The 27,354-nt window shown below is 34.7% G+C and overlaps 1 protein-coding gene across 1 annotated transcript in view; it reads right to left on the reverse strand.

The window, feature by feature from the left end:
• Nucleotides 1-265: 265 nt before the first annotated feature.
• DHX36 (DEAH-box helicase 36) overlaps nt 266-27,354 on the reverse strand; it is a 52,788-nt gene continuing 25,699 nt past the window's right edge. The window contains exons 10-25 of the mRNA XM_082626123.1: nt 26,468-26,608; nt 26,077-26,179; nt 25,607-25,694; nt 22,520-22,575; nt 20,997-21,061; nt 20,139-20,282; nt 17,524-17,641; nt 16,424-16,522; nt 11,688-11,861; nt 11,453-11,539; nt 10,427-10,510; nt 8,144-8,243; nt 7,961-8,051; nt 4,955-5,075; nt 4,141-4,293; nt 266-3,739 (exon numbers count right to left, since the gene is read on the reverse strand). Coding sequence (XP_082482249.1) covers nt 3,554-3,739; nt 4,141-4,293; nt 4,955-5,075; nt 7,961-8,051; nt 8,144-8,243; nt 10,427-10,510; nt 11,453-11,539; nt 11,688-11,861; nt 16,424-16,522; nt 17,524-17,641; nt 20,139-20,282; nt 20,997-21,061; nt 22,520-22,575; nt 25,607-25,694; nt 26,077-26,179; nt 26,468-26,608 — 1,810 coding nt within the window. The 3' untranslated portion in view covers nt 266-3,553. The remainder of the gene's footprint in view (nt 3,740-4,140; nt 4,294-4,954; nt 5,076-7,960; nt 8,052-8,143; nt 8,244-10,426; nt 10,511-11,452; nt 11,540-11,687; nt 11,862-16,423; nt 16,523-17,523; nt 17,642-20,138; nt 20,283-20,996; nt 21,062-22,519; nt 22,576-25,606; nt 25,695-26,076; nt 26,180-26,467; nt 26,609-27,354) is intronic.

Here is a 27,354-nt window from a genome sequence, read left to right on the forward strand (position 1 = left end):
TCAATAGAAATAAAAAACAAAACCACAGCAAACTATGAGGCTCCACATCCATTAAAGGCAAAAATTAAAACAACAAATAACTAAAAATACCCAAGGAGTGGTGAGAATTTGTAACACCTGGAACCATACTATATGGAGGGTGGGTGTGTAAAACATGGTATACCCACTCTGTAAGTCAGGTTGGCAATTTCTTATATGACACAACAATCCTAATCATAGGTATTTACCCAAGAGAAATGAAAACATCTATCTACACATAGACCTGTACACACATATTTATAGCAGCTTTATTTATAATAGCAAAAAAACAAAATAACTAAGAAGTCCATCAACAGGTACAACCATACAATGCAATACTAAATAATAAAAAACGAACTAACTTCTGATATACACAGCAACATAAATATCTCAAAAGCATTAAGTGAAAGAAGCTGTACACAAAAGACTACATATGGTTCCATTTATTTGAAATTCTAGAAAAGGCAAAACTAGTGACCAAATGGTTGCCAGTGGGAGCAGGGGATTGACTGTAAGGGGAAAAAGGGAGATTCTTAGGTGACAGGAATGTTCTATATCAAGACTGTGGTGATAGCAATTACATGACTTTATACATTTGACAAAATTCACAGAATTATACTTGGGTAACTATTATATATAAAATAATACCTTAAAGCTTATTAAAAAAGAGTTTGTAACAGCAGTAACATTTTTTTATATGTTGCACTTCCAGATACTCTATAATGAATATGTACTTTTAAAATCAGAATAAAAATGCCATGTAAAAACAATTAGCATATTATAAATATATGATTATACTACATGATCACAGTTACTTAAAAATATACACAAACTCAGAGCTAAAAGAGGGGAAGGAAAATTACCATTTACTTTGGGTAATGGAGTACTAAAATAAATTCTTGCTTTAGCTCTTATGATTTCTAACTTGTAGGGTGGACCTTGTTTTAAAAATGAAGAAGTGAAAATCACTTGCAATATTGGTATAAATGTATCTAGAGCTTTTGCCCAAGTTAATGAATTAGGAAATGTGTCGCATGGACTCACTTTTCGAAGACACTTCGTAAAGATTATCCAGTGGTTTATTTCTTTTGTTTTGTTTTTCTGTAAGTTTCTGTTTCAGGGTCATTTTTTTTAAGAGTTATCCTTGGTATCACTCAGAATGGTGAGGCAAATAGTTTTCTTCGTAATTTAGTATCTTATTCTTTAAAGCTACCAAACAGCAGATAGTTTTGAGACCTGGAATACATTTTTCACTAAATAACACCTTATTCTGTAAACAAAAGAAAAACATAAATAGCACCTTCAGGCAAAATTTCGATCTTGACTGGCTATAGAGAAGACATAAATTGGAGGTGGTGATAACTCCTTTGATCTCTCTGAATAGCTCATCTATTAAACAGTTCTGCAGGAACATTTTCCCCATTTATGGAGATTAAATATTTGTCTATGAACATGCAGCCAATTAACTAGTAATCTGTTTTTACAGATTTTTTAAATGCTTTCTGCCAAGACCGTTTTGGCCAACTGACTGAATTTAAACTGGATAGTAAAAGCAAGCCAAAAAAAAAAAAAAAGGCACAAACATAAAAACAAACGTTCTTATAGAATAGGACCTAACGATCACCTTCAGTTTAGGGGCAAAACTAATATGCCACAAAATGACCCAGTACAAGAATTCAGTGAGAGGCAGATCACTTTTGGGATACTAGCCAAGAGAATTGACTTAGAACACACAAATACATTCAGAACCCTAGAAGGCAATGATAGGTTGACATACATTCCCAGAAATGGAAGCAGTACCTGAACCAGTGCTGTTAAGATCATCATAGAATTATCAATCAATCTCAGTCATCATACGATACTCCTTTCCTTTGGCTTCTTTGGAAGGCACAATAAAATCTGTAGTTTTTAGGGTGCAGCAGGATGTTCTTCCTATGCCTCTTTTTGCAGTATTTCCAGTACTACAACTTTTCTCAGACATAGGGTCAAACTGTTAGGTCACAAAATAAGTGATAGAAGCCTCAGCAAACATTAAACAATGGATAGTATGTGTTTCAGTTAATACCCTTCTGCCAAGTTATATAAAAGACCCTACTAAAAGTGGCTAGAACAAAGAAGGGTTTATTACGTCAGAATAAGTCCATGTGCAGGGCAGTTGCAGAGTCCGGATAATTCAACAGCTCACTAGCATTACCAAGGACTCTGGTGATTTCCACCTGCCCGCTGAGCCAACCTTGTGATCCTAAGAGGGTTGCAGCGGTTCCAAGTGCCAGAGTCAGACAAAACAATGTCCAAAGGAGGAACATAGAATTTCCTTCTTTAAGTCTAAAAGTGAGGAAAATCTTCTCAGATGCCCCCTTGCAGATCTCTTCTCAGCTGCCATTAGCCAAGACAGGTTCACATATTCATGCCTCATCAGTTACTTATAAGGAGAAAAAGACCATGCATGACTGGCTTAGAACAATCCAATTCATCCTTGGGGAAGAGGGTCCAACATCCCTGGGAACAAGGCTGCACAGAGGAGGGGACACATGAACAAGCAAGCAGGAAGGGAGGGACAAAATGGCTGTTGGATAGCAACCAATAGTATCTGTCAAAATCTGACAGGGCTGAAAACATACAGTACATGTCACAATAGCTTCCACTGGCTGAGAGGGTAAAATAGCACTCAGAGCATGGGGAAGAAAAGTTTAACATAATGGATTGTTATTTAAAAAATGTTTCAAATAATAACTATAACTTAGTACACAATACATGCCAGACACTAGTCTATGCACTTTATATAAGATAACATATTTAATCCTCATAATTGTTACCTGTATTTTACAGATAAGGAAAAGGAAACCGAGAGAAGCCAAGTAATTTGCCTAAGATATGTGGTAAGTGACGGAGCTAAAATTTGAACTTAGATAGGCTCTAGACCCATGCTCTCAACTGCTACATTACACTGCACAGGGTGATGTAAAAGTGGTACAAATATATTCTAAGATAAAAAACCATCAGATAAACCAAGGGATAGGTGGAGATGCAGAAAGCAACCCAAAAAGCTAGCTGAGATTTACACACTGTACATTTTATTAAATACTGGGCTTTATTACAAAAAATTAATTTACTTCTGATAGAAGTTTCATTAGAAGAAATGTGGATGTGTTCAAATTCTTATTTGATACTGCTTTTTGGCTAACCATTCTATTTTTACTGATTCTATACTCAGTCATTGTGGGCAGAGAGATTAATATTTCATAACAGAACAAAGAAATTTCTCAAGCGGTACAACATTCAAAATATATAAGAGGAATACTCTCAAAATGTGGACATGACCACTACAGAGTAACTGTTTTTTATGGTATATTTATAATAGCTACAGATGACATTGTTAATTCATGCACATTAAGTGTGTATTTACTACCTACTGCAGGTTTCTACCTTACACATGAAAATTATTCATGTCCTGGGGTTTGACATCTAGTCAAAAGTTAAACCATGATGGAAAATGGCTATCAAACTGGCTTTTCAGGGCACCACAGAAAAGCCGTCAGCTGTAATATCCATCCTGAAATCGTGGTGGCAAGTTCCTGGGAGTTGCTTTTTCCTGTGTTTTGAGCAAGTCTATAATAGCTGAGAGTACTGCACAGTCTCTGGATTTAGTGTCCTTCCAGTCTACAGGATGGGGACTTTCAATCTTCTCTTGCAGAAGGGTATCTAGTTCCTTTCTTAATTCCTGAAGTTGGAAAAATTATACATGTTCAACAAAGGCAGATGTACTATCAAACAATGTAATAAATAAAAGTGACTTCAGCTGGTACAAGAAATTTAATAAGCTATTATACAAAAAGACTGAACTATCTAATGAGCAACTAACTAAAGTGTGGTTATGAGTAGCCAACTTAAGTAAAAAAATACAAACTTTCATCACACTGAGCCATTTAGAATGGTTGGTCTGTAACTATCTCAGAAAACAATTCAGAAAAACTATGAATCCATTTCTCAACACAATTTCCTCTGTTGAAATAAAGCAAGAAATATTTAACGTAACATGTATAACACCTGGAAGAACAAAACCACAAGACCACATACTAACTTGTATGCAGAATCAAAGACAAATCATGTAAAGTCAGTCACCTTAACAAGATGGGCAATTCTTGCTGGAGACTGAAAGACAATCCATTCATCTACAGCAATAGTTTCCTGATCATTATCCTTCTGAATGGAAATATCACCTCCAAAGAACAAGAGACAGTATGGAGAAACTTCTGTGCAGTCATACAAGTATATCTATAATGAGAATTAAGGCAAATTAATACATTAAGGAGTCAAAGGATTATTGCCACATTAATTCAATAATATCACTAGTATCAATCTATTAGTGCTTTCCTTCTAAAACAGGTATTATCCTTTTAGTGTAATTACAGAGACTAAATTTGAAGAAATACCATTTAAACAAGCCATTCTTACTTCAGAGAACAAAGGAGTTTTATATTTTTGTTTCAATTCAATCAATAGCACTGTTCTGTAAACAAAATATTTCCTAAGTGATAAAACCAAAACACTAATGTAGCTGAAGTTCTTTTTATTTATATATCAACAGAATTCCCACTTAATATTCTGACCAATACTTGTATATTGACAGGCCAACAAAATTCTCTGAGAAGTGTAAACTCTTATATACCATAAAATGCCAGTATGTCTTGAAAGCAGGCTCTGAAAGAAAATTATGCAAATCAAATAACCATCCCAATTAATTAAAATACAAAGATACATCATGACAGATCTGCACATTAAAAGTATAGGTTATTTGCTTAAAGAAGGTATTAAGTCATGTCATAAAAAAATTTTTTTAAAGAAAATAAATTTTGTTTATAATTATGAAAACTATACAATTTTAAAACTACAAGACTGTTATTCAGACCCATGGTTATTTTATGTATTCACTTACACTACTTGTTCTCATCTTCAGGTGATAGATAAGCCAGTTGTAGTGAAACTCTGTTTGCTCCACATTAACGGATTTGGGATGAATAGCAACTAGTCCATCAGTTTTTGTGTAAACTTTCACCCTTTAGAAAAGTTAAAATGTAGTTTAAAAACAAAACAAAACAAAACTCTAGAGGATTCCAAACTAATCCCAGAATCAAAACAAACTCCACAGATGAGTTCAATTTATTTTTGCAATATAAATTTCCAAATTTTTATTTTAATAAGACATGGAAAAATAATTGGCTAAATAAGAATACTCTAAATCATACAAAATCCTTTTCTTATAGGTATAATTACTCAACATATTAGAAAGATGACAAAATATTCCCTAATTATGTTAGTATATATACTATACCAGTAAAGTACAAAAAATGAAATACCTGATATAATTCTAAGGGAATCAGACCAAGAGAATAGTCTACATTTTACTGTAAATCATGATACTGATAAACAGCTGTCAATTTACAGAATAACTCTGTGAAATGATCTAAAATTAAAAATGAAGTATTTTGGGGCTTCCCTGGTGGCGCAGTGGTTGAGAGTCCGCCTGCCAATGCAGGGGACGCGGGTTCTTGCCCCGGTCCAGGAAGATCCCACATGCCGCGGAGCGGCTGGGCCCGTGAGCCATGGCCACTGAGCCTGCGCATCTGGAGCCTGCATGTCCGGAGCCTGTGCTCCGCAATGGGAGAGGCCACAACGGTGAGAGGCCCACGTACCACAAAAAAAAAAAGAAAAAAAAGAAAAAAGAAATTTGTTTAAAAGGGAGTTAGTTAAAACTGGTTTTTAAAAACCTATTCTAGGGCTTCCCTGGTGGCGCAGTGGTTGAGAGTCCACCTGCTGATGCAGGGGACACGGGTTCGTGCCCCAGTCCGGGAAGATCCCACATGCCGCGGAGCAGCTGGGCCCGTGAGCCATGGCCGCTGAGCCTGCGCATCTGGAGCCTGCGCTCCGCAACGGGAGAGGCCACAACAGTAAGAGGGCCGTGTACCGCAAAAAAAAAACACAAAAAACCCCCACAAAACCTATTCTAAAATATGTTTTAAATGGTCTCTCATTCACTGAACTGCTCCCCCTTCAAAACAGGAATACTTGGAATAAATGTACACAGCTCTAGTTCAATCTCTCCATTTTTACGGGTCCTTCCTTCGATGGTCACAAAAATTTCACCTCAATTTGTAGGAGTCTTTAATTAATATTATTCAACAGGGAGATGTCTGATAGTTTATACAGTCAGTGGTAATTACAGAATAAAGCTGATAATCCATTAATCCTTCCTCTTTGTTTTTAAGAGCATCTTTTTCATGGTTCTAAGAATCCATAATATGTCTACCAAAATCTGAATCACAGTCATGAACCATTATTCAGAATAAAATCAGCAACTGTTTTTCCTCACCGCACAGTCAATTTAACCAATGCCATCCTGCAACCCTACATCACCAGAACAGCAGGGTTTGGCAAACTTTTTCTATACAGGACCAGAGAGAAAATATTTTATGCTTTGTGGACCTTCTGTCACAACTACTCAACTCTGCTAGTGCAGCTGGAAAGCAGGCACAAACAAAACAACATGTGAACCAACAGGCACAGCTGTGTTCCAACAAAGACTTAAACTCTTAGCCAGTATGCCAGAATGTGCTGACCCCTGCACTAGACCAAAACAAAGCATAAACCCAAAGAGAACTACCTTTCTTTCATAAAGCCTTCCCAGGATGGCAGAGGGATATATAAAATGTTTGTATTTCAAGGAGTCTCTCTGTTAAGCTACCTGTAAGTTTAGGGATAGATATGAAGAAGTACTGATGTCAAAAAAGTACTCAGATCACTTAAAATGTGGATATTCCAACTTCAGTGATTAAATAATCTTCCACGTGAGAATAGGGTTTCTCAACATCAGCATTCTTGACATGTTGAATTTTCTGTTGTGGGGGGCTGTCTTGTGCATTATGAAATGCCTAGTAGCATCCCTGACCTCTATGTACTAGATGCTAGTAGTACAGACTCCTCCACTTATAACAACCACAGATGTCTGCAGACATTGTCGAATGTCCCCAGGGAGGCAAAATCACCCAGGTTGAGAACCACTGCACTGCTGCACTCCAGGCTATCTTTGAGGTCTATATTTTTTCATGTTTACAGAACATCCAACTTTTTCAGCTAACATCAGTTCAAATATTTTATGTCAATATACAGTGATGTTTTATACGCCTAACAGAAATGCCATATAATATGGTCTTATAAAACCATAATTTCCCCACTGCTACTAGACATCTATGTTGTTTACAATATACCTGTCAAAAAACATCTGGAATTACTTCCTTAGAACATATTAAATTAAAATATTCACTTATGAATCCACAGGGCCAGTGACTATTTTAATGACTGCTGATACATAACTCTAATCTAAACTGTCTTCCAAAAGGGTGGCACCAATTCACATACCACTAGCCATTTGTGACTTTCAGTTTCTCTTTTTCCTCACTGGAATGAATTCTTTTACTGGGCAAAAATATGCCTTATTTGTTGTCTCCAATTACTACTAAGGCTGACTCTATTTGTACATACATTTAAAGTTATACTTTATTTCTCAAAATAGTAAAATCACATTTTTATTCAAAGAGCTCAAGTAGAAAATTACTTGTTTTAAAAGGCAGGAAAAAAAAAATCCTGAAACAAAATTTACTCTAAACAAGGTACAGCTGGCTTACTGTTCTCAAATTTACATTGATTATATTTCACTAACATTCTTTGGGAAAACTGGGTGATGAAGGAGCAGACTCCAGGGATGTGCTATGAGGGAAAGTGATGCCCACGGTAAACAGTCTGCCTTCTCTTCAATGACCAACAGTAACAAGAATATGGCCCTATTATGAGTAAGAACAAATGTACAATATAAGCCCTGTTGCATCAGAGGATTTCGAAAGTTTGAGAGAACTACAAATAATTCATAATAATCTTCAATGCTTACATTTTTCTTTTTTTACCCAAATTTAGTCGGATTTTAGCAACTTTGGGATATAAACCAGCACAGATGACAGCTTTAATTATCTTCTCATTATCTATTGGGGGTGGGAAGGTAGAGAAAAAAAAGTAAAATACGGATACAACTGACAACAGCAGCAAGTTATTTACGCTGTATTTTCTGCTTTACCTGAATTTATATTAGATTTTGGATCTTTAGGATTTCTACTGCTTACAAATCCAGCTCCAAGAAGATGCTCAGCAAACTGCCCTTTCATGTTATGCAGCATCTAGGGAGCAATGGTAACAAACAGAACTAGAATACCTTTCACACAAATTGACAGGGGTTATAAAGCATGTACTCATAAATAAATTCAGCTTTGAGCTTTCCCTGCTTTATGAAACACTTTTGCAAAAATGTGATGTTTTGGAGCAGGGGTTGGTAAACTACAAAATTTATAAAAACCTGTTTTTGTCAATAAAGTTTTATTGGAACAAAACAACACCTATTCATCTACACACTATCTTTGGTTGCTTCTGCATTATAGTGGCAGAGGTGAGCAGTTGCAACAGAAACTGTATGGATTGTAAGCCAAAAATATTTATTGTCCAATCTTAAGGCTTGCCTGCTGTAGGGAATAACAACTGATGTTTAAGGATTACTTCAGTTTACAAAAAGGCTCATAATTTTCAAAACTGCTCTCTACCCCATATTTTGAAAAAAAAAAAACAGGAAAGCATAGAGAAAATAACCAACATCCATATATATACACTACTGAAAATTAACTACTGTTACATCCTGGCACAAAAGCTTAAGGCCTGTTTCTTGTGTTTATTTATAAGAAAAATCACTCTTTGGGTAAAAATGATACATGACTCATTATAAAAAGCATTCAAGTAGTATAGCAAGGTACAAAAGAAGACTACCCTAATCTCAATACTGTCAGAAATATCATTAACTAAGTAAATAATATTGCAGACACTATGCATTTATATGGACAGAAGAATTAGACAAAAATGCTATCCCTAACCATGGGATAACGTAAATACAGAAGCTGTTTTTATAAAAGCATTCAAATTAATTTTAGTTCAATTTAAGGAAGTTAAAAAGAAATGAAACTGAACTAGATGGATCTTACATTTTTATAATCATAAGAGATATTTAATAAAGGATCCTTGTGAGCTTAAAGTGAGAGATTATGAGAAACAAAATTGTCACATTTAAGTACATATTCCTTTTATGAATTATGTGACTTTAGTTTCCCCACCTACATTCTCTTATAACTGATTCTCTAGGTCATCTCCTGGTTTCTATCACCATTATTTTATATTGTTCAGGATAATAACTTTTATTCTGTATCCATAATTCCCAATACTGTTTTGCATTTTTCCATATTTAATTTCAGTATCTACCACCAGCTGACTTAGCATGTACTCTCCATTCCTGAATTCTTTCTGATTCACTTCTTAATAGGCAGCATTTCATTGTCAGTAAATATTTCAAGATCAACTCATGAGCACAGTATCTCAAGTGCTTTCTTGAATGCCTGTCATTTTTCTTTATACTTGAATTAGTATCTTGACTGGATATAATATTTTCAAAAAACACTTGGTTGGAGTCAACCATCTTTTCATACTGTACTTCACTTCATTTTTTCCACTTAAGGGAAATGTTCTTACAATATATCTCTAAATACATATTCAATTACTCTTAAATTTTCTATGTAGAGACACCTATTACCTTTTTTTCCATTGGCTGTAGTACCTTTCAGTCATTACCCTTCTTTTCATTCTGTTAATGTTTGGGCACTTTTGATTAAATATGTTAGATTCTGGATTCTTTTACTCCCGTAGATTTGTTAAATCTATGCCACAAAGATGGAGTGTACATGTAATGGGGGAAGGTGAGGATATTTCTACTCCCACTGGCTTGAGATCACTTCTCCAGTTCAGTGCAGAGTTTGAAGTCTGATGTGCATCTGCCCTATTAATTGTTCACTTTCTTCTATTTCACAAATGCCTCCTGTCCAGTGTTTTCTCACTACACTAAGTCAGTTGAAGATAAAAATACCTACCCAAAAGTTAAAGAAAAGATACTCGCTCTATCTGAGATTTTAAAACAGATTTTAGGAGTATTAGTGAAAATTTTCAGGATGAATTATCAAAATGGCAACTAAAGTGTGGGTGCAGGAACAGTAATCGAACCTCTCTGTGTTTTCCTGCTAAAATCTGGACTCATTTTTTTCCTTAGACATCAGTTTTTTGTTTATTATGCTATACACCCTTTTTGTTTTGTTGCAGTTGATTTAATAAAGATTCCTTTTATGATTCTGTATAATGATTCAACTTCATAAGACAAACTCACACAAAAGTTAAGCAAAAACTTAACTTTTTGCTATAGATTTGACTACACAAAATACATATGAGTCCCTAACCTAACATATGAGAATCACTTCAAAACATTCACCATTACCTGCAGTGTGTTTGAAGACAGAAAATATTCCCAGCAATAGTCTTTTTCATATCTGAAACCACGTTGTCTAGCTTCTTCCCAGCCCTATGAAGAAAAGTATTGATATTGTTCCCCAAAGCAAAGACTGCTTACCAGTTTGTCTTTATTTTGGTAATAATTTTACTTTCTACTGATATTTCATTTTCTTGTAAAAAATTCAAAGAATTTCCAAATTAACAAACTAAAAAAACATAAACTCCCCATGATCCTAGTCGTTAAGAGATAACCAAAACTGAATTTGCAGACCTTTCTTTACACAAAAAAGAGCAAGTTATATAGTAAAATACTGTGCATTTTACATAAAATAGCACCATTCTGTACATGATTGTATTAATCAAAATGAGCACTTTGCTGAACAAATTTCAATGCTATTATATATTTTCAACTTCAAAAATATATTGTTTTACTTTGCTTTAAGCTAGAGAAGGAGGGAAGATGGGAAAAAAGAAAATACTGAATGAGCTCAAAAGAAAAAAAATATAAACTTTCCCATAATACGTAGTACAAAACTGAGACTAGAACTACAGTAAAAAGATGCTGTCTCTATACACCAAATTACATTTAAATGTTGTAAAGACGGATGATAAATGTTTATCCTCGGATAAGCCTGTCTGTAAGAGATAAAGCCTCTTTATCCTGAATAGTGTACATGACTATCATGCTCTATCAAAAATGTTAAATCTGAATACAGGTATAGTTTATTAATGAACAAAAAGGGACCTTCTGTCATAAATGTCAGTAAGACAAAGATACAAAAGAATAATAGCAAATAAAATTTTAAAATAAATTGTTCACTTGTTCTATTGTTATCAAAACACAAATACAGACTTTTTTCCAAAAGGGTAAATGTAATGAGCTATCACAAAATTGAAAAATGATGTACAATTTTTCTCCCAAATGTTCACCTAATTTTAGGCCTTCTCACTTAGCAGTTCATTCCTGATAACTATAATACAGATTTTAAAAATTTAAATATATTCCTTTTACCTCAAATGCATTCACAACTGTCAGGTGATCACTTTTAGTATCCTTTGCCAATTCCTTTCTTCTTGCATCTGCGACCTTTTCTTTTCCCTTAAAACAGATGAAGGCAACTTAAATTGCTCTGATGGTATATAACAGAGAATGGCATTCTAATAAAAAGCCAATGAAATATCTATCTAAGCAAACAACTACCCTGTGTATCTAAAAATACCTGGCCTTTTACTTGTATCTTTCTTACCAATGGAATCACAAAGGGATCTTTGAAGCTAAGACTAGCAGCAATGGTGAGCACCGGGTCAAGGCAACAGAACAGAGCTCCAAAAAGAATCATTTTTCCAATGTGTGGCTCAACTGGTAATCGTGCTAAGTGGACTCCAAGAGGTGTCAATTCTTCTTGTTTATCCAAAGCGTTCTGTAAAGTAAGAGTTTATGTTTAAAACACATTGTAAGCACCACATTTTAGTTTGCTTAAGAAAAAATAATAGGCCACTCTTAAGTCCAAATGCTCTCATATTGTTCAGCTTTAGTTCTCTTCATCAAAACATAAGTTTGCAACATAAGTTTTGAGGTCAGCAAAGGTTAGAAACTTATTTAAACAGAAACAACTTGGCTTTACTATAAATGATGGAAGAGAAACGAGAGAAATAACACACCAGTAAGTCTTCAAATAAAATCACCCAGTAAAGTATAAGAGTTGTAGGAGAAATAAAACAAAAAATGAGACACTATTACATATTTGGAATATAGAATGCATAGCCCCTAGATTCTAGTACTTTAGGAGACATGAGACAGGAGAGCAAGAGATAAAATATTTATCTAGAACCCCCACAACAGGGTGACTTCTGCTCTGACTACCTAGGTAATTTGATCCAACCATCCTACTGAGCACAGATGGAAAAGCTGCTTGAAGACTGAGGAGTTACAAAAGAATTACAAAAATCACAAGTCCAGGATTAGGGGAGGGACAGAAGTCCAAGGAAGTGAACCCAACATTGGGGCATCTTTTCCCAGAAGAAGCAACATAAATCCTCTCTGGAAGAAATTACCATCACCCCAAGCTCCAAGTTTTTATCTACAAAGACCTCTGTAAATACAATGTCTAGTATACATTCAAAATAACAAGATTTGAACAACAACAACAAAAATAATAAAAAATATAACTCAATTGCCCCCCCCCCTCACTGGCAACCAACCACCAGTTTGTTATAGGGGTGGGAGAGTGGGAGGTACAAACTATTGGGTGTAGAACAGACTACGAGGATGTATTGTACAACATGGGGAATATAGCCAATATTTTGTAATAACTGTAAATGGAGTGTAACCTTTAAAAACTGTATAAAAATTTAAATTAAAAAACAACAAAAATAACTCAAATGTCTCATCAGACAAAGGTCTCTACTAAACATTTATGGAGAAAATAACCTCAATCTTATAAAAACTCTTTCAGAGAATAGGAAAAAAAAAAAAAACTCTCCACTTGTTTTCTGAGCCTAGCATAATCTTGGTACCAACTTGACAAGGGACATCTGGAGAAAGGGAAACTAAATAATCTTACACATGAGAAACTCAAAATAAAATAATGGCATACTGAATCCCAGCAAGATAGGTTTGTTTCTGGAATGAAAGTTGGTTTAACAATTGAAAAATCAATGTAATTCAATATATTACAAATTTAACATAAAAAACAGCATAATTGTATAATCTCATTAGAGGCAGAAAAGGTATTTGATAAAATCCATTATCCATGCATGATAAAAATCTCTTAGAAAACTAAGAACAGAATCTTCCTTAATTTGATAGTTTCTACCAAAAATCTTCAAAAAACATGCTCAACGAATTTTTGACAGCTTTTCCTTTGAGAATAAGAATGTAAGAATGCACACTATCATAACACTTCTGCTCAACATTGTACTAAGGATCCTGGACGACAGCTGGAAAGGAATAAATAAAAGTGCAATTATTTATAGATGTGACTGTGTACTCAAAAATCTACTTATAGTTATCAGAGTAAGTGGGTTTCACAGCGTTGATGAATACAAGGTCAACATTCAAAACCAATCTGATTTCTGTATATCAGACTCACAAGAAAACGAAAAATTCTGAAGTTTGAATATAATCCAAAAATACCACAAACCAGATATAAATCTTTTAAAAAGTTCTATAATACACAGAAAACGCTGAAACACCAAGAGATTAAATAACTAAATCAATGGGACAGATCCTGTTCTTGTTTGGTAAGACTCAATACTGTAATTAAGGCAGTGTGACACCAGCTCAAGATAGAAATATACACCAATAGAATAAAGGAGAGCCTACAAACGGACAAATAAATCCATAGACACCTGATCTATGACTATGGCTGCAGAACAAAGAGGAAAAGGATGAACTTTTCTATAAATGGTTTCAGTCAACTGCTCTACATATCTAAAAAACTTTGATTCCTACCTCACCTACACACACAAATCCACTGCAGATGGATTATACAGGTAAGTGTGAAAAAGAAAACAAAGTTAAAACAATATACCCTCATGACTCCAGGGTAGAGAAAAACTAAAGGACAAAAAGCAGTAACATTAAAGAAAAAGACTGATAAATTTGACCACATTAAAATTAGGAATTTCAGTTTATCAAACCACTGTTAAAAAGTGAAAAGGTAAAAATACAGACATGTGCAATACACAGCTGACAAAAGGCTCAGATCAAGAGTACACAAAAAGTATATAATGACCTCCTACAACATTACAGAAAAACAGGCATCAATAATTTATAAATGAGACTATCCAAATGGTCAATAAGCATAAAAAGCTGCCTACAATTCAACAGTAGTCATGGTAATGCAAACTAAAGCCACAAAACTACTACACACCTATCAACATGCTTAGAATAAAAAGACTACAGGTTGGTGATGCTACAGAGCTGAGAATGCTCACCTACCACTGACACTGGTAGGAGTGTAAGTAGTCTGACAGCTTTGGGAAATGGTTGGGCATTACCTACCAAAGTTAATCATACACATACGTTATGGCTCAGTGAATTCACTCAAGTGTACAGCCATGAGAAATACTTAAACACGTGCACCAAGAAACAATAAATACTGAAGAACAGTCATACCAGCACTATATGTAACTGCCTCAAATTGGAAATAACAAAAATGCCTTTCAGTAGTCATATAATAAAATATGGCAAAGAAATGAAAATGAATGAACTATAGCTGAAAGCAATAATGCACATGAATCTCACAATGTTTCAGTGCAAGAATCCAGAACCCTGTTCCCTCTGCAAAAAAAAAAAAAAAAAAAAACACCCACATCCCGTGTGAGTTCATGTAAAGTTCACAAAAGGCCAAGTTAAACTGAGCTCTTTATAGAGATGTATACTGGTATGGTAAAACCATAAAGAAAAACAAGCAAGAGATTACCATTAAAGTCATGATAGAGGTTATTTTTGAGCCTGAGAGTAGAGTAATTGGGCGAGGGTAGGAAGTTGGTTTTTAGGATACTGGAAATGTTCTTAACTTCTTGACATGAATAAAAATAAGAGTGCTCACTTTGTGATAAACCATTAAGCTGGACATTTTTGTTTTGCTCTTTTACCCTGGATGGGCATGCTGTATTGCACAATAAGTTTTGTTTCAAAATGTAGGCTTCAGACCCTACTGTTGGCCAGGATTTTCCAAGCCTTTTCACAATTTCGTTGCCTACAAATGGCTAAGTAAAGACTGGTTCTTAAATTCAGTTGGGAGAGAGGAAGTCATCCCACCCTGGCTTCAGACTCCAGCCGTCCTCTGGTTGTCTGTCTCTACCACAAATAATACGTTGATTCTCTCATCTCCCCGTAGCTCTCTACTGCTGTTCTATTCGATAAAAGTCTGGAGGGGAAGAGAGGTCAGGAGTAAAACCGCACTGCTTCCTAAAATACCAGTAGCCCCACTAAATCTAATCCAAATTCCAACAAAGATGGTCAGATAAGTTACAGTGCTTTTCATTTAAACAACTTAATACTCACATTAAGAGCTTATTTTTACACGGACCAAATTCTCAAATTTATCTACATGGATGGGCACAAATAAAACTGAAATACGTAAAATATATCTTCAGCATCCTCTAACCCAGTACTAATCAACAGAACTTGCAGCATTGACAGAAATGTCTATTTCTGCACTGATTATGTGGTAGCCACTAGCCATATGTGCCTACTGAACATCTAAAATGTGTAAGTGTAACCAAGATATTGAATTTGTAATTTAATTCAAAATTTAAATTTAAACAATCACCTGTGGCTAGTGGCTACTGTGCTGGACAGCACAGCTCTATTCTTTCTCTCCACTTTGGGTATTAACTCACTCACTAATTCTCTCCAGTCCTGTGCCGCTTCTCAACATGGTCTCATGCAGGGATGGCTACCAACTAAGTGGTCACTTGACGAAGACACTGAAACTAGTTCCTCAAAACACTGACTTCATAAAAGAAACTAAGGAAAAAAGCTGTAAGAATAAAATGATAGGTAGGGGGATAGAATATTTTGGAGAAAAGCCACCTGCTAGTATTCCTTCAAAAATAGAAGAGTTGCCTTTATAAAATGTTCATACTGTTATTAAGTTACCTGGATTTGACAAAAGCTCTAAAAACATTACGGTAATCAGAAAGAGTAGAATAAAGCAACCAAATTCATTTCTAGAATACAAATGAAGAGGACCAGTAATTGAAAGATTTCAAAATTTTATGTAATTTAAAATCAGGCCTATAATGAAAAAACTTGTGTGGAAAGAGCCCAGTATAAGAAAACTCACAAAGGTATCATTTTATAACTTTCTAATTTATATTTCATACTCCAAGCCGAATAGCCAAAGAGTGAATCAATCTGGCACTGCACATTCATTGGCCTACCTTGCCATAATGAAAGTAAATTTTATAATTAGCTGGCTTACTTACTTAAACACTCTAAGCTAGAATTTAAAAAAAAAATCAAACTTACCAGTTCCATCAGGTGTTTTATGGAAAGTAACACTGCTTCACTCGATGGTGGATCCATTAGCCTACTCAGAAAGTAAGCAATTCCACCCAGCCTTAAAATCTGGGGAGAGACAAATATAATTAAACATATATCATATAATGACATAACAGTTTAATCCTGCCTGTGTCACTGACTCAAAATAAAGCATCAAACCTATACACGATTTTCAAGTTAGTTATTTTACCAGAATAAGTAAAAATTATATTTGTGATTCTATAAAAACATGTTTAAAGGCCAACATACTACTTTCTAACACCCACCAACTCTATTAATGAGAAAAGTAGCTGGTTAAAATCTCAACAAACGAGGTGACTACCAATTACCTACAAAATAAGGCGGCTAATTTTATCAAAATACATTAAGATGCTGAAAAAATGGTAAGTAGTCTATAATGAGGGATCTTAAGACATAATAACAGTAGCTAACAATTACTGAACACTTACTATGTGCCAGACACTGTTCTAAGAATTTTATATGAAGTTAATTTAAATAACTTGCCCAATATAACAGAACCAGCTTGCCACAGGATGATTTGGGATTCAAACCCAGGTAGTCTGGCTCCAGAGCAGTATGTAATTAAAAACTGTTTAGTCAATATCTGATCAAAGCTTTAAAAAATATAATTTACAGTTGACCTTTTTTGAACTGCATGGGTCCACTTACACACAGATTTTTTTTCAATAAATATAGTACTTGCATTTTTATTTTACAGATTTTTAAATTAACTAAGCATGGGGAAAGGTTTGTGTTCAATTAGAGGTCACAATATGTAGAATCAAAAGAACTAGGGTTTGAGTCCTGATTCTACCCGAACTGTTTCAACTAACCACCCCTGGGTGAGTCATTTATCAATTCCTTTGTTTTTGAGGCAGAAAAGGCAGCAAGTGGATTTTTGACAACCCTAATCCCCACACTGTTCAAGGATCAACCGTACTAACACAGAGAGGAAAACAAATGCATGGTAAAAATTCTTTCTGGCAGATTAGTATACTACTTTCCTCTATAAAAGATGCTGAAAAATAGAACCCTATTTACTTTCTTAACTCTCCCAGCTAACTTACCTTTATTTGTAAACAAAGTTCTTCCAAAGGCGTTCTCAAAATTTCTGGCAGTTGATAGTCATCTAGAAGGCTTGCTCTAAGACCATTATACAGATGATAGCAATGACCAGGTTGAACTCTTAAAAAAAAAGGGGCGGGGGGTGTATTATCAGTGACTTTTTAGAACTCCAGAGAAAAGACTAGGCAGGGGAAGTAGTCAGTATTTCTTTCAAGCCACACCATAACTAATTTACTTATTATTTCATTTTTATTAATCACATATTCCTTCTCCCCACCTGTTTTGAATAAGCTTAAATCCATTAACCCTAAGTCCTAGTTCTAAAAGATACAGGATTGCCTCCCCCTACCAATAATTTGGTTCCCTGTTTCTATCTTACAGATTCCAGACTTCTATTCACAATAACAGCAGTATACGTAGGTTAATCTCTTTGGCCTTGTGAGCATTTTATGTAACAAATCCCAGTATTATGTTAACCTGTCTATATTATTTTAAAAGCTTTTAGGTATGTGCTATTTATTGAGTTTTCAGAGGGATGTTGGAAATGGTTATTGTTTGCATCTAGTGACCTGAATGATACTATTCTTTGTACAATGTTAAGGACAGATATGAAGAGGTTAATGAATTCATTTATCTTCAAGCAGAATAAAGTATTTCTGTAGGTGCTTGCTATTAAAGGAGGGGGAGACCCTTTTCCTATAGGAATAAATGAATTCTAAAAATCTCAGCTATTTCTGTCACGAGTCTACAAAGACCCATTATCTAGTATATTACATGTCTGCAGAAACTAAAAGTAAGAGGGTCTCCACTGAGGACCAGGTATTTAATATAGTTTGCTCTGGCCTTCAACATAATTATCAATCTAATTAGCTTTGCTAAAGGAATTTATATCTAGAGAGCCCACAAGGGACTATTTTCCATTTGAATTAAACAGTGTGTGTATATATACATATATATGTATAACTGAATCAGTTTGCTGTACACCAGAAAATAACACACCACTGTAAACTAACTATACTTCAATTAGGAGAAAAACCCACTGTAATTCCACAGTTAACCTTCACCAGGATAGTGGGGATGAAGAATCAGATAAAATGTAATACTTCACTTACTCTATTTCCATAACTGTTTTCATGGATCAAATCCAAGGCCCAGTGTACCTAGTGTGTTTACTATTCATTTATAAAAGTGTGCCAAAACCCATTCACCACAGTGAATACTTTTTGAATCAGTATCCAGTAATGACAGGTCTGCACGGGAAAACTCCAATCCTGCTAGGTCCCCCCCCAATCAAGGTATGCCCTGGTTAACTGATTAGAAGGTACACTTCGTGAATTAAGCCATGACTATGCTCAACAGCACCAACTGCATAATCTAATAAATTACCTGGAAGTCAAGTTATCCTGGGATAATCAGCAAAGACCATAGCAAGTGAGTCAGAGCTTTAAAGATATAGTACCAACTTAAAGGACTGATAAAATGGTCTGTAAAATTTTCTTTCAACTCTCCTTTCCTTACTTAAGGCAGTATTTGAAGATTAATAGGAATCTTTTTATTCTACGTGTAAGAGGCAAAATAAAAACTCTCTTCTAAAACTCCAGACATGATTCTACTACTCATATGAGTAAGGGTGTAAAAATACTGTGAAGTATGCATTACAGCAAATAATAAGTGCAATTATTTGTGTTAAAGGCAAATCTTTTCTCCTACCATTAAAACAGAGATATTTCTCTTTCTTCTGCTATCACCACATCAGTGGGGAAAAGGTATTTTCCCTGTGTTTTCATTGGTAACTGAGACTGAAAAACCAGCACAGCTGTGAAGTATACTGATGAGGAGTCCAGACTGTGGAGCCAGACTGCCTGGCTTCAAATCCTGGCTCTGCTACTTAAAAAACTGTGTGACTTTGGACAGATGACTTAATTTCTTTGTACCTTAATTTCTTTACCCTTAAAATAGAGATAATAACCTACACTTCATAGCATTGTGGTAAGGATTAAGCAAGTTAATGTATATAAAGTATCTATGAGATGATCTGACATTCAAATATTATTAATAGCTATCATTATTAGTAATATATGCTTTTTAAAAAGAAACACAATTATAAGTAATATAGCTAATAACATAAAGAATAAAGAATATTGGGCCTCCCTGGTGGCACAGTGGTTGAGAGTCCGCCTGCTGATGCAGGGGATACGGGTTCGTGCCCCGGTCTGGGAGGATCCCATATGCCGCGGAGCGGCTGGGCCCGTGAGCCATGGCCGCTGGGCCTGCGCGTCCGGAGCCTGTGCTCCGCAACGGGAGAGGCCACGGCAGTGAGAGGCCCGCGTACCGCAAAAAGAAAAAAAAAAAAAAAAAAAGAATAAAGAATATTAATTTTAATTAACCAGACTGAGGAATTAGAGGTAGAAATATCATAAAATAGAAAACTTGGTAGATAGTTTTTCTGAAGCAGCTATGATTAAAACAACTTTCCCATTTAAAAACGTGCTGCAGTTAGTTTTAAAAAATATGAAAGGTAACTAACTGTTCTAAATATTTTTAAATGCCACCAACACATTTTGCTACACAAAATTTTTTTTGGTTTTTAAGGCTTCATTCAAAGGTCCCATCTTACCTTCCAGCTCGACCTTTCCTTTGTTTAGCATTAGCTTTACTAACCCACTCAGCAGACATTGTACTGATGTTGTTCTGTGTGTCAAAGTGTGTCTCCTTTATTTTTCCTCCGTCTATTACATAAACCACATCATCTATGGTAATGCTGTTTGGAAAATAAATATATAAAAAATGTTAAAAACACATGAAAAATACATTAACTGATAAGAGGCCTACAAACAGGGATTCTAAAGCATTTTTTATTAAATCAGTTTGATTTTTAGCAGTTCAGGATTTTCACCACTCTTCCCAGTTACCAACATAAGGGGGATCAAGCACCAAATCACAGGCAGCATCAGCAGCTTCAGTGGCAGCACATAGGGCCAATCTTACAGATCATGTGCTAAATTCTTATTTGCCTACAGACAAACTTCACAGCTTGCCTGAGGACTTTTGTACCTAGCTTTATGAGCCCTCCAGTTCCATGATTTAATATCAGTTTCCACAGAACAATCTGTTGCAGCGACATACTGGTATAATAGCACCTCCAAGGGAATACAATATATTTTAAATGCTGTATATAACTAATTACCAAACAATTCTACTCCCAACCAGAAAAACTGACCTCAGTTCCCATGCTTCTTTAGGAAAGCGTTAAAACAACCACTTAATAGGCTATTTCTAAAGAGGCTAGAACATTAGTATACATTGAAAAAAACCCCACAAAACCTATGTTCACTACCATAACTAAATTAAAATAGCTTTACTTTTAAGAAATTACAAAGTATTTTGTAGAAGAAAAAGATTAAAGTATGTTAATAATTTATGGGGCTCAAAACTAATGTAATCATCAGTAGTTGGTAATTAAAACAATTTTTACCTAGTCTCTGCAATGTTGGTAGCAATTACTATTTTCCGAACACCAGGAGGGGTTCTTTTAAATACCTGTAAGAATAAATACATCAAAATCCCAAAAGTAAACTAACTTCTGATACATCATTCTTGCAAATAGAGGAATTACTTCAGGTACTATTCATTTTTAGCAATTCTGTGTGACATATGCACCTAATATTTAGATAGATATATTTATACGGTATACATCATCTTCAATACCACAGAATTCTTTTGGTAAACCAAACTGAATCTCCCACAGATGTCAGAACCTTACCACAAACAAGATTTCAAATGAAATGTGATAAATATAGAAATAAATTGAATTTATAGATATTTAAGTAGTATATAAATTACTAATGATATTTAAATATGATAATTTTGTTTTTTAACAAATGCTGGAGAGTATAAACGTCTTATTGTATAAGCAAACTTTTAAGGAAGAGGGACAGAAGTTTAAAGATAAGAATTATGAATTACCCAAAAGTATAAAGGTAAGATCACCAACCAACCAGGCAGATGCCCAATCATCAGAATGAATGTCAGCTGGCTGTGCTACCGTGTACTAGCTTTTTGACTGGACTGGATTAAAAAAAAAAAATCCCCTTCACATAGCAAATCCTACAATGTCATGATGGCAAGTTCCAACTTTGTCCGAAAAGCAAAAAAATGCATAAACTTATCCCCTCGTTTATAAAAGTGATAATCAATAAAGAAAATGTTGTTTGCCAGTCTAGTCACATATTCTCTAGCAAAGGAATAAATAATTTATGATGAAGGTGTCAGAGATGGCAGTACCTCCACACTGGATACAATTTTGTCCAATCTTTGGAATCCAAAGTTCTCTTTCTTTCCTCTTCTCTTCCCTCAGGTATGCACTCTGTATCTAATCCAGCTGGCTGAGCCTTACTCAGGACTAAGGTACCAGCAGAAAGGATATTAAAAAGCTCTCAATAAAAAATGTCATATTTTCTTACAAAGAGTGGAAAAATGGATCCATCTCATTCTACCGGGAACTTCAAACACTAGAAAATCACCTTGCCTTTGAGAAAGCAGTGTTCATTCTAACTAGAGAAATCCCTACATCTGACAGACCCAAAACATCCAAAACCATAATAATACATTATTGAAATCTCATGCCTGCAAATGTACTAATTCTGTTAATCAAAATTTCAAATATCAAGCTGTATTAATTTCTAGGTTGAGTTATTTTTATTGGTATTCACATACCTTTTTCTTTTATTCAGGAAACCCAAACAAGTTCTTGGTAAAACCAATCTTTAAACATTTCCCTAATGCTGACAAAACTAATTTGATTTGTGTATTACCCTCTCTTATTCAACTTTTTGTGCAATCATTCCCTGAAGATTCATTTGCAGAGGTTCTCAAAGAAGTATTTTTTTATATGGATTACTATTTGAAAATGTGCCTTAAATAATAAAAGAAAATAAAACCTACAATAAGCAGTCCTTAAAGCCTGCCGCAGTTTGAAAGATAAATTTAACAACATACCTGTGTCTGGTTAACTGTAGGCATCAGTGAATGTAAAGGTATAATAAGAAACCTGTCTGAAAATTAAAAAGAAAATTAAACTTTAAGACAAATACTTGCAGAAAAGCTCCATCAAAAAAATATGGAACAGGGACTTCCCTGGTGGCGCAGTGGTTAAGAATCCGCCTGCCAATGCAGGGGACATGGGGTTTGAGCTCTGGTCTGGGAAGACCCCACATGCCGTGGAGCAACTAAGCCCGTGCACCACAACTACTGAACCTGCGCTCTAGAGCCTGCGAGCCACAACTACTGAAGCCCGCGCACCTAGAGCCTGTGCTCTGCAACAAGAGAAGCCACCTCAATGAGAAGCCCACATACTGCAACAAAGAGTAGCCCTTGCTCTCCACAACTAGAGAAAGCCCACGCGCAACACGAAGACCGAATGCAGACAATAAATAAATAAATTTATTTAAAAATATATATATATGGAACAATGAATTCAGATGCTAAGCCACCTGATAATCAAACCAACTTTATTCTTTTTATGTTCTTGTTAATATTTTTTTGTTAATTCTAAATTCCTAAAGAATGCTTAAAACAGTTGGAAGCTCTCTTTTCAAATTATACTAAAAAAAATCATTAACTCCATTCCCACCACTAACTGAAGACCAAAGGTTTTGCTTAATATGGATGAATATGTTTGTAGACTTTGGGTAATCCTACTTTAATCATACAAAGAATATTTAAATTTTTAAAGCAAATTACTTACTAAATTTCCATGTCCTACTTAAAAATAATGAAATAGCACTGGTTAAATGTAATACATTCTAAAAGTGACCCACATTAAAAAAAATAATTGTTAGGAATATAAGAAGTTTTAACTTTCAAAATGAAGTTGCTCAAGCCCATTCATAATTATTAGCCAATAGACAGAAAGTTTGATGTAATACGGTAATGGGAAAGAGAGGGAATGTTAAGGAAGCAAGGGTAAATTTCAGTTAGATATAGTTAGCAAAGTGCAACCTGACTTACATCTCCAGCAAGTGTCCAAATGACCCCTAGATAGCTGTATTTCCCCCAGATAAAGAACTGTTGTTATTCAAAGGAGATATGGTGCTCCCCCATAGACTCTCTATGACCCCTCTGAACTTAAAAAGCAGTAAAATGCTGTCAAACAATTGGTATTGCTAAAAAAGAATGCTCTTAATTACTTGTCTCTGTGACATGACACGAAATACATCAACTCTAAATACTTAACTTGAATTGAATCAAGCCTTCAGATATAACTTCCAGTTTGCAAGGGAATAGAGGTAAGAGAGGATCAAATGAAATGATACCATAAAGATTCAGACAGTTCCCAAATGTTGCAGACCTAGTCTTTTCCGCTATGGGTAAAGTAAGGGGAGGATGGGAGTGATGTTCTAGAACTAGAATAAACGATCTATCAGTTTGACTTTTTCTATAGTCTGAGCAAGCTAGCTGTGAAAGACACTTCAGGGGGAAAAATGGGAAAATCTGATTATAGATGATTATCAGATGATGTTAAAGATTAGGTATGTTAAATTTTTGAAAGATTTCCTTTAAAAGAAATTAAGCTGGTGGTAGAAGTATAAATTAATACCTCCATCCTTGAGAATAATTCAATTAGAAAGTTAATCAAGTCAATTATAATAATGTATAATGTCACACCCTTTCCCCACTCCCCCCAAAATGACCTTCCCTGCATTTTTCTAGGAAAATATATACACACCCGTATTTTTTAAAACTAAAAGTAGATCAGGGCCTCCCTGGTGGCGCAGTGGTTGAGAGTCCGCCTGCCGATGCAGGGGATACGGGTTTGTGCCCCGGTCTGGGAGGATCCCATATGCCGCGGAGCGGCTGGGCCCGTGAGCCATGGCCGCTGAGCCTGTGCGTCCGGAGCCTGTGCTCCGCAACGGGAGAGGCCACAACAGTGAGAGGCCCGCGTACAGCAAAAAAAAATAAAAATAAAAAAAAAATAAAAGTAGATCATACAATAGTGTTTATGACGGGGGAAGGAAAGGCCAAAATTGGAAGGTTCAGTCAAAAAAGTATTCAATTGTTTAAAAAAATAATTCGGTTGTATAGTTCAATCACGGCTATACTTTTTCTATAGAGAAAGATTATCAATGACAAGGAAAAGAGAAAGCAGTATTTCATTAGAGAGGAATCATGGTGATCAGACAAAAATATTTTTCTGGCTAGAGAATAAATAATTCTAATTATAAATAATTTTAAATTATTAATAAATTTTAAATTATTAATAATTATAAATAATTTTAATTGTAGAGAATCCTTGAGGGCATTACCATGATGGGATTTAACAAAGAATAAAAAATATTTTAGCCAATAAAATTAGATCGAAATATTTTTTAGTGTTCTGTAAAAATAAAATGTATCAAAAGCACTTCAAAAGCGTAAGGTTAGGAAGTATATTCAGAACTATAAAATACTAAATAGAATTTGCTTTGCTGAAGTTAATGACGACTCCTGAAAAAGCTTTAACTGAATTTCACAGGAGAAGAATGTTCCCATGCATTTCTCTAAGATGTAAGAGGTTATACCTCTCAAAACATGCTGCTAAACAATCAGAATCACCTAAGGACTTTTTTTTTTTTTTTTTTAATTCAGATGTTCAGGTCACATTCTAATATTCTGGGATGTGGGTATCTGCATTTTAAAGAAGTGCCATGGGTGACTCTGCTGTGTAGTCAGCTGAGATATAGTGGACTAAGGGATAAATTCAAACTTCTTTTCTGCCCAACTAAATGCAGGAGTGAGTGAAAAAGCAAAAACTTCAAAACCAACATCTTAACTTTATGAACTCAAATTTTATTAGGCAAATTTAGGAAGAGAGGAAAAATAGTCTCACCATAATACTAAATAAGGAACTTCACTACATACCTACCATCTTCATCTCTGACGCAGAACTTCCAAGAAAAAAAACAAAAAAAGAAAAAAGTAAGATCCAACTTTTGAAAAAACCCAACCTGGACTAAGACCACCAAGCTCAAATGAAAGAAAATAACCAGGCTACATACGATTCAAGTACCACTCTTGGAATTACAATAAAATGCATTTCTGTAATACCTGATTTAAACATCACTTGTGACATCAAGAGATCATGTAAAGTGCTGATATTGTCCCAACCTGGTAGAAAGACCAATATTGCACCATCCTATATGGAGGGGAAAGAACCATTACAAAGGATCACATAAAAAAATACACTAAGTACAATTCTGTGCACAATTAAGCCTTCATTAAAATTATACTAGCTCAAGATAACTTTAGTTACTAATTATAACTAAAGAATATAAGTTCACTTTTTAAAAATAGGATTTATAATCCAGACATTTCATTTGTTTAATCTTTTCTTCAAACAGGTTAAATGCCTAAATCTTTTGGTATTCTGAAATTCCTATTTCTGGTGTCAAAAGCCATTTCTTCCATAGGTTATTTTTTTTTTAAAGCATTTAAGAAAATTTTCTTTTTTTATGGGCTTGATACAAAAATAAAATTGAAATTATATTTCAATTTTGAAACTTAAAAACAAAACTAACCTCTTCTTCCAAAACAATGTATCGAATAAGGGCAGCAATCAAATTCAGATCAACTTTATCATCATCCATCATTCCTAAAACATCTATAGTGCTTGGAGAATACCTATCAAAGTCAAATAGAAAGCCATGAAATACTTGATAGTTTCCTGAAGTTTAACTTGCTATAAAATCTTATAATTAACTCAATCTGAAAATGGGAAAACATAATCAATAAATAGGAAAGAATTACTGGGATTATGATAGCGTTTACAAGTCAAATCAGTAGAGTATTCAGCTAGAATATGAGACTTGCAATGCTATCCTTAAATGTGTACAAAATCAAGACAATCCTGCTTTCTGTTTTAGTCATTTAGCCACCGTGTTCACTTTCAAACAAAACAGACTTACTTACCTTTTTCTCAATTCCCTTACATAACCTGGCCAGCGTTCTTTATAGATTGCTTCTTTTTCTTCTTTTTCTTGTCTATTTACATGCCCTTGCATGAAACCCCTCTTAAACTGGGATCTGTGTTCTTTTTGTTCTGGAACATATCTAAAATAAAAACATTCTTAAATAGCTTCACTTTTTTGAAACTCTGGTTTTAGCTAATATTCAATATCTCTGACTTTTTTACATTTAGGATTTTAAAAAGAGACTTTAAAGAACATCTTCACTATCCTTTCTAGTGAATGCTAAACATAAATTTATTGCCAAGTATTAACATATAAAATGACATTTTAGATAAAAATCATTCTTCTCTATCAAAGTATATAAACCTCTAGATCATCTTCAGCAATAAAAATTTAAAAATAACTAGAGTAACTTCCATCTTTAAGTTTGAATTTGCTTTTAAATCAAAAGTTAACATTAATGTAAGTCTAAAATAAGTTAATGATTGCCTAGAAGACTCAGATTTTGAATACAGGAGGTTTCCAAACCTGAGTGCACATAAGAATCCCCTGGGGAGTTTGTAAAACAGACTCCTAAATCCTATATTGTGATTTGGATTCAGTAGGTCTGGCTGGAGTCTGCTAATCCAGGAATTTTAATTAGTGCCCCAGGAGATTCAGACAGTATGGAGATCTACAGTATTGAGAACTACTTAGTTCTGCTCAGTCTCACAGACATAGCTAATAGCAGAGCGAGAATCAGCATTCAAATCTCTTACGTGTCAGTCCAGTGCTATGCTTTGACTCCACCATGCTGCAGTGACTGCTAAAAACAGAGGGCATATCTGCCCAAGAATGTCACCTACCATAAGTGGGTTCTCAGAGGCATGGGAGTAGAGAGGGACAAAG

The sequence above is a fragment of the Mesoplodon mirus genome (assembly GCF_964341445.2).
Source record: "Mesoplodon mirus genome assembly, chromosome: 6".
Lineage (NCBI taxonomy): Eukaryota > Metazoa > Chordata > Mammalia > Artiodactyla > Ziphiidae > Mesoplodon > Mesoplodon mirus.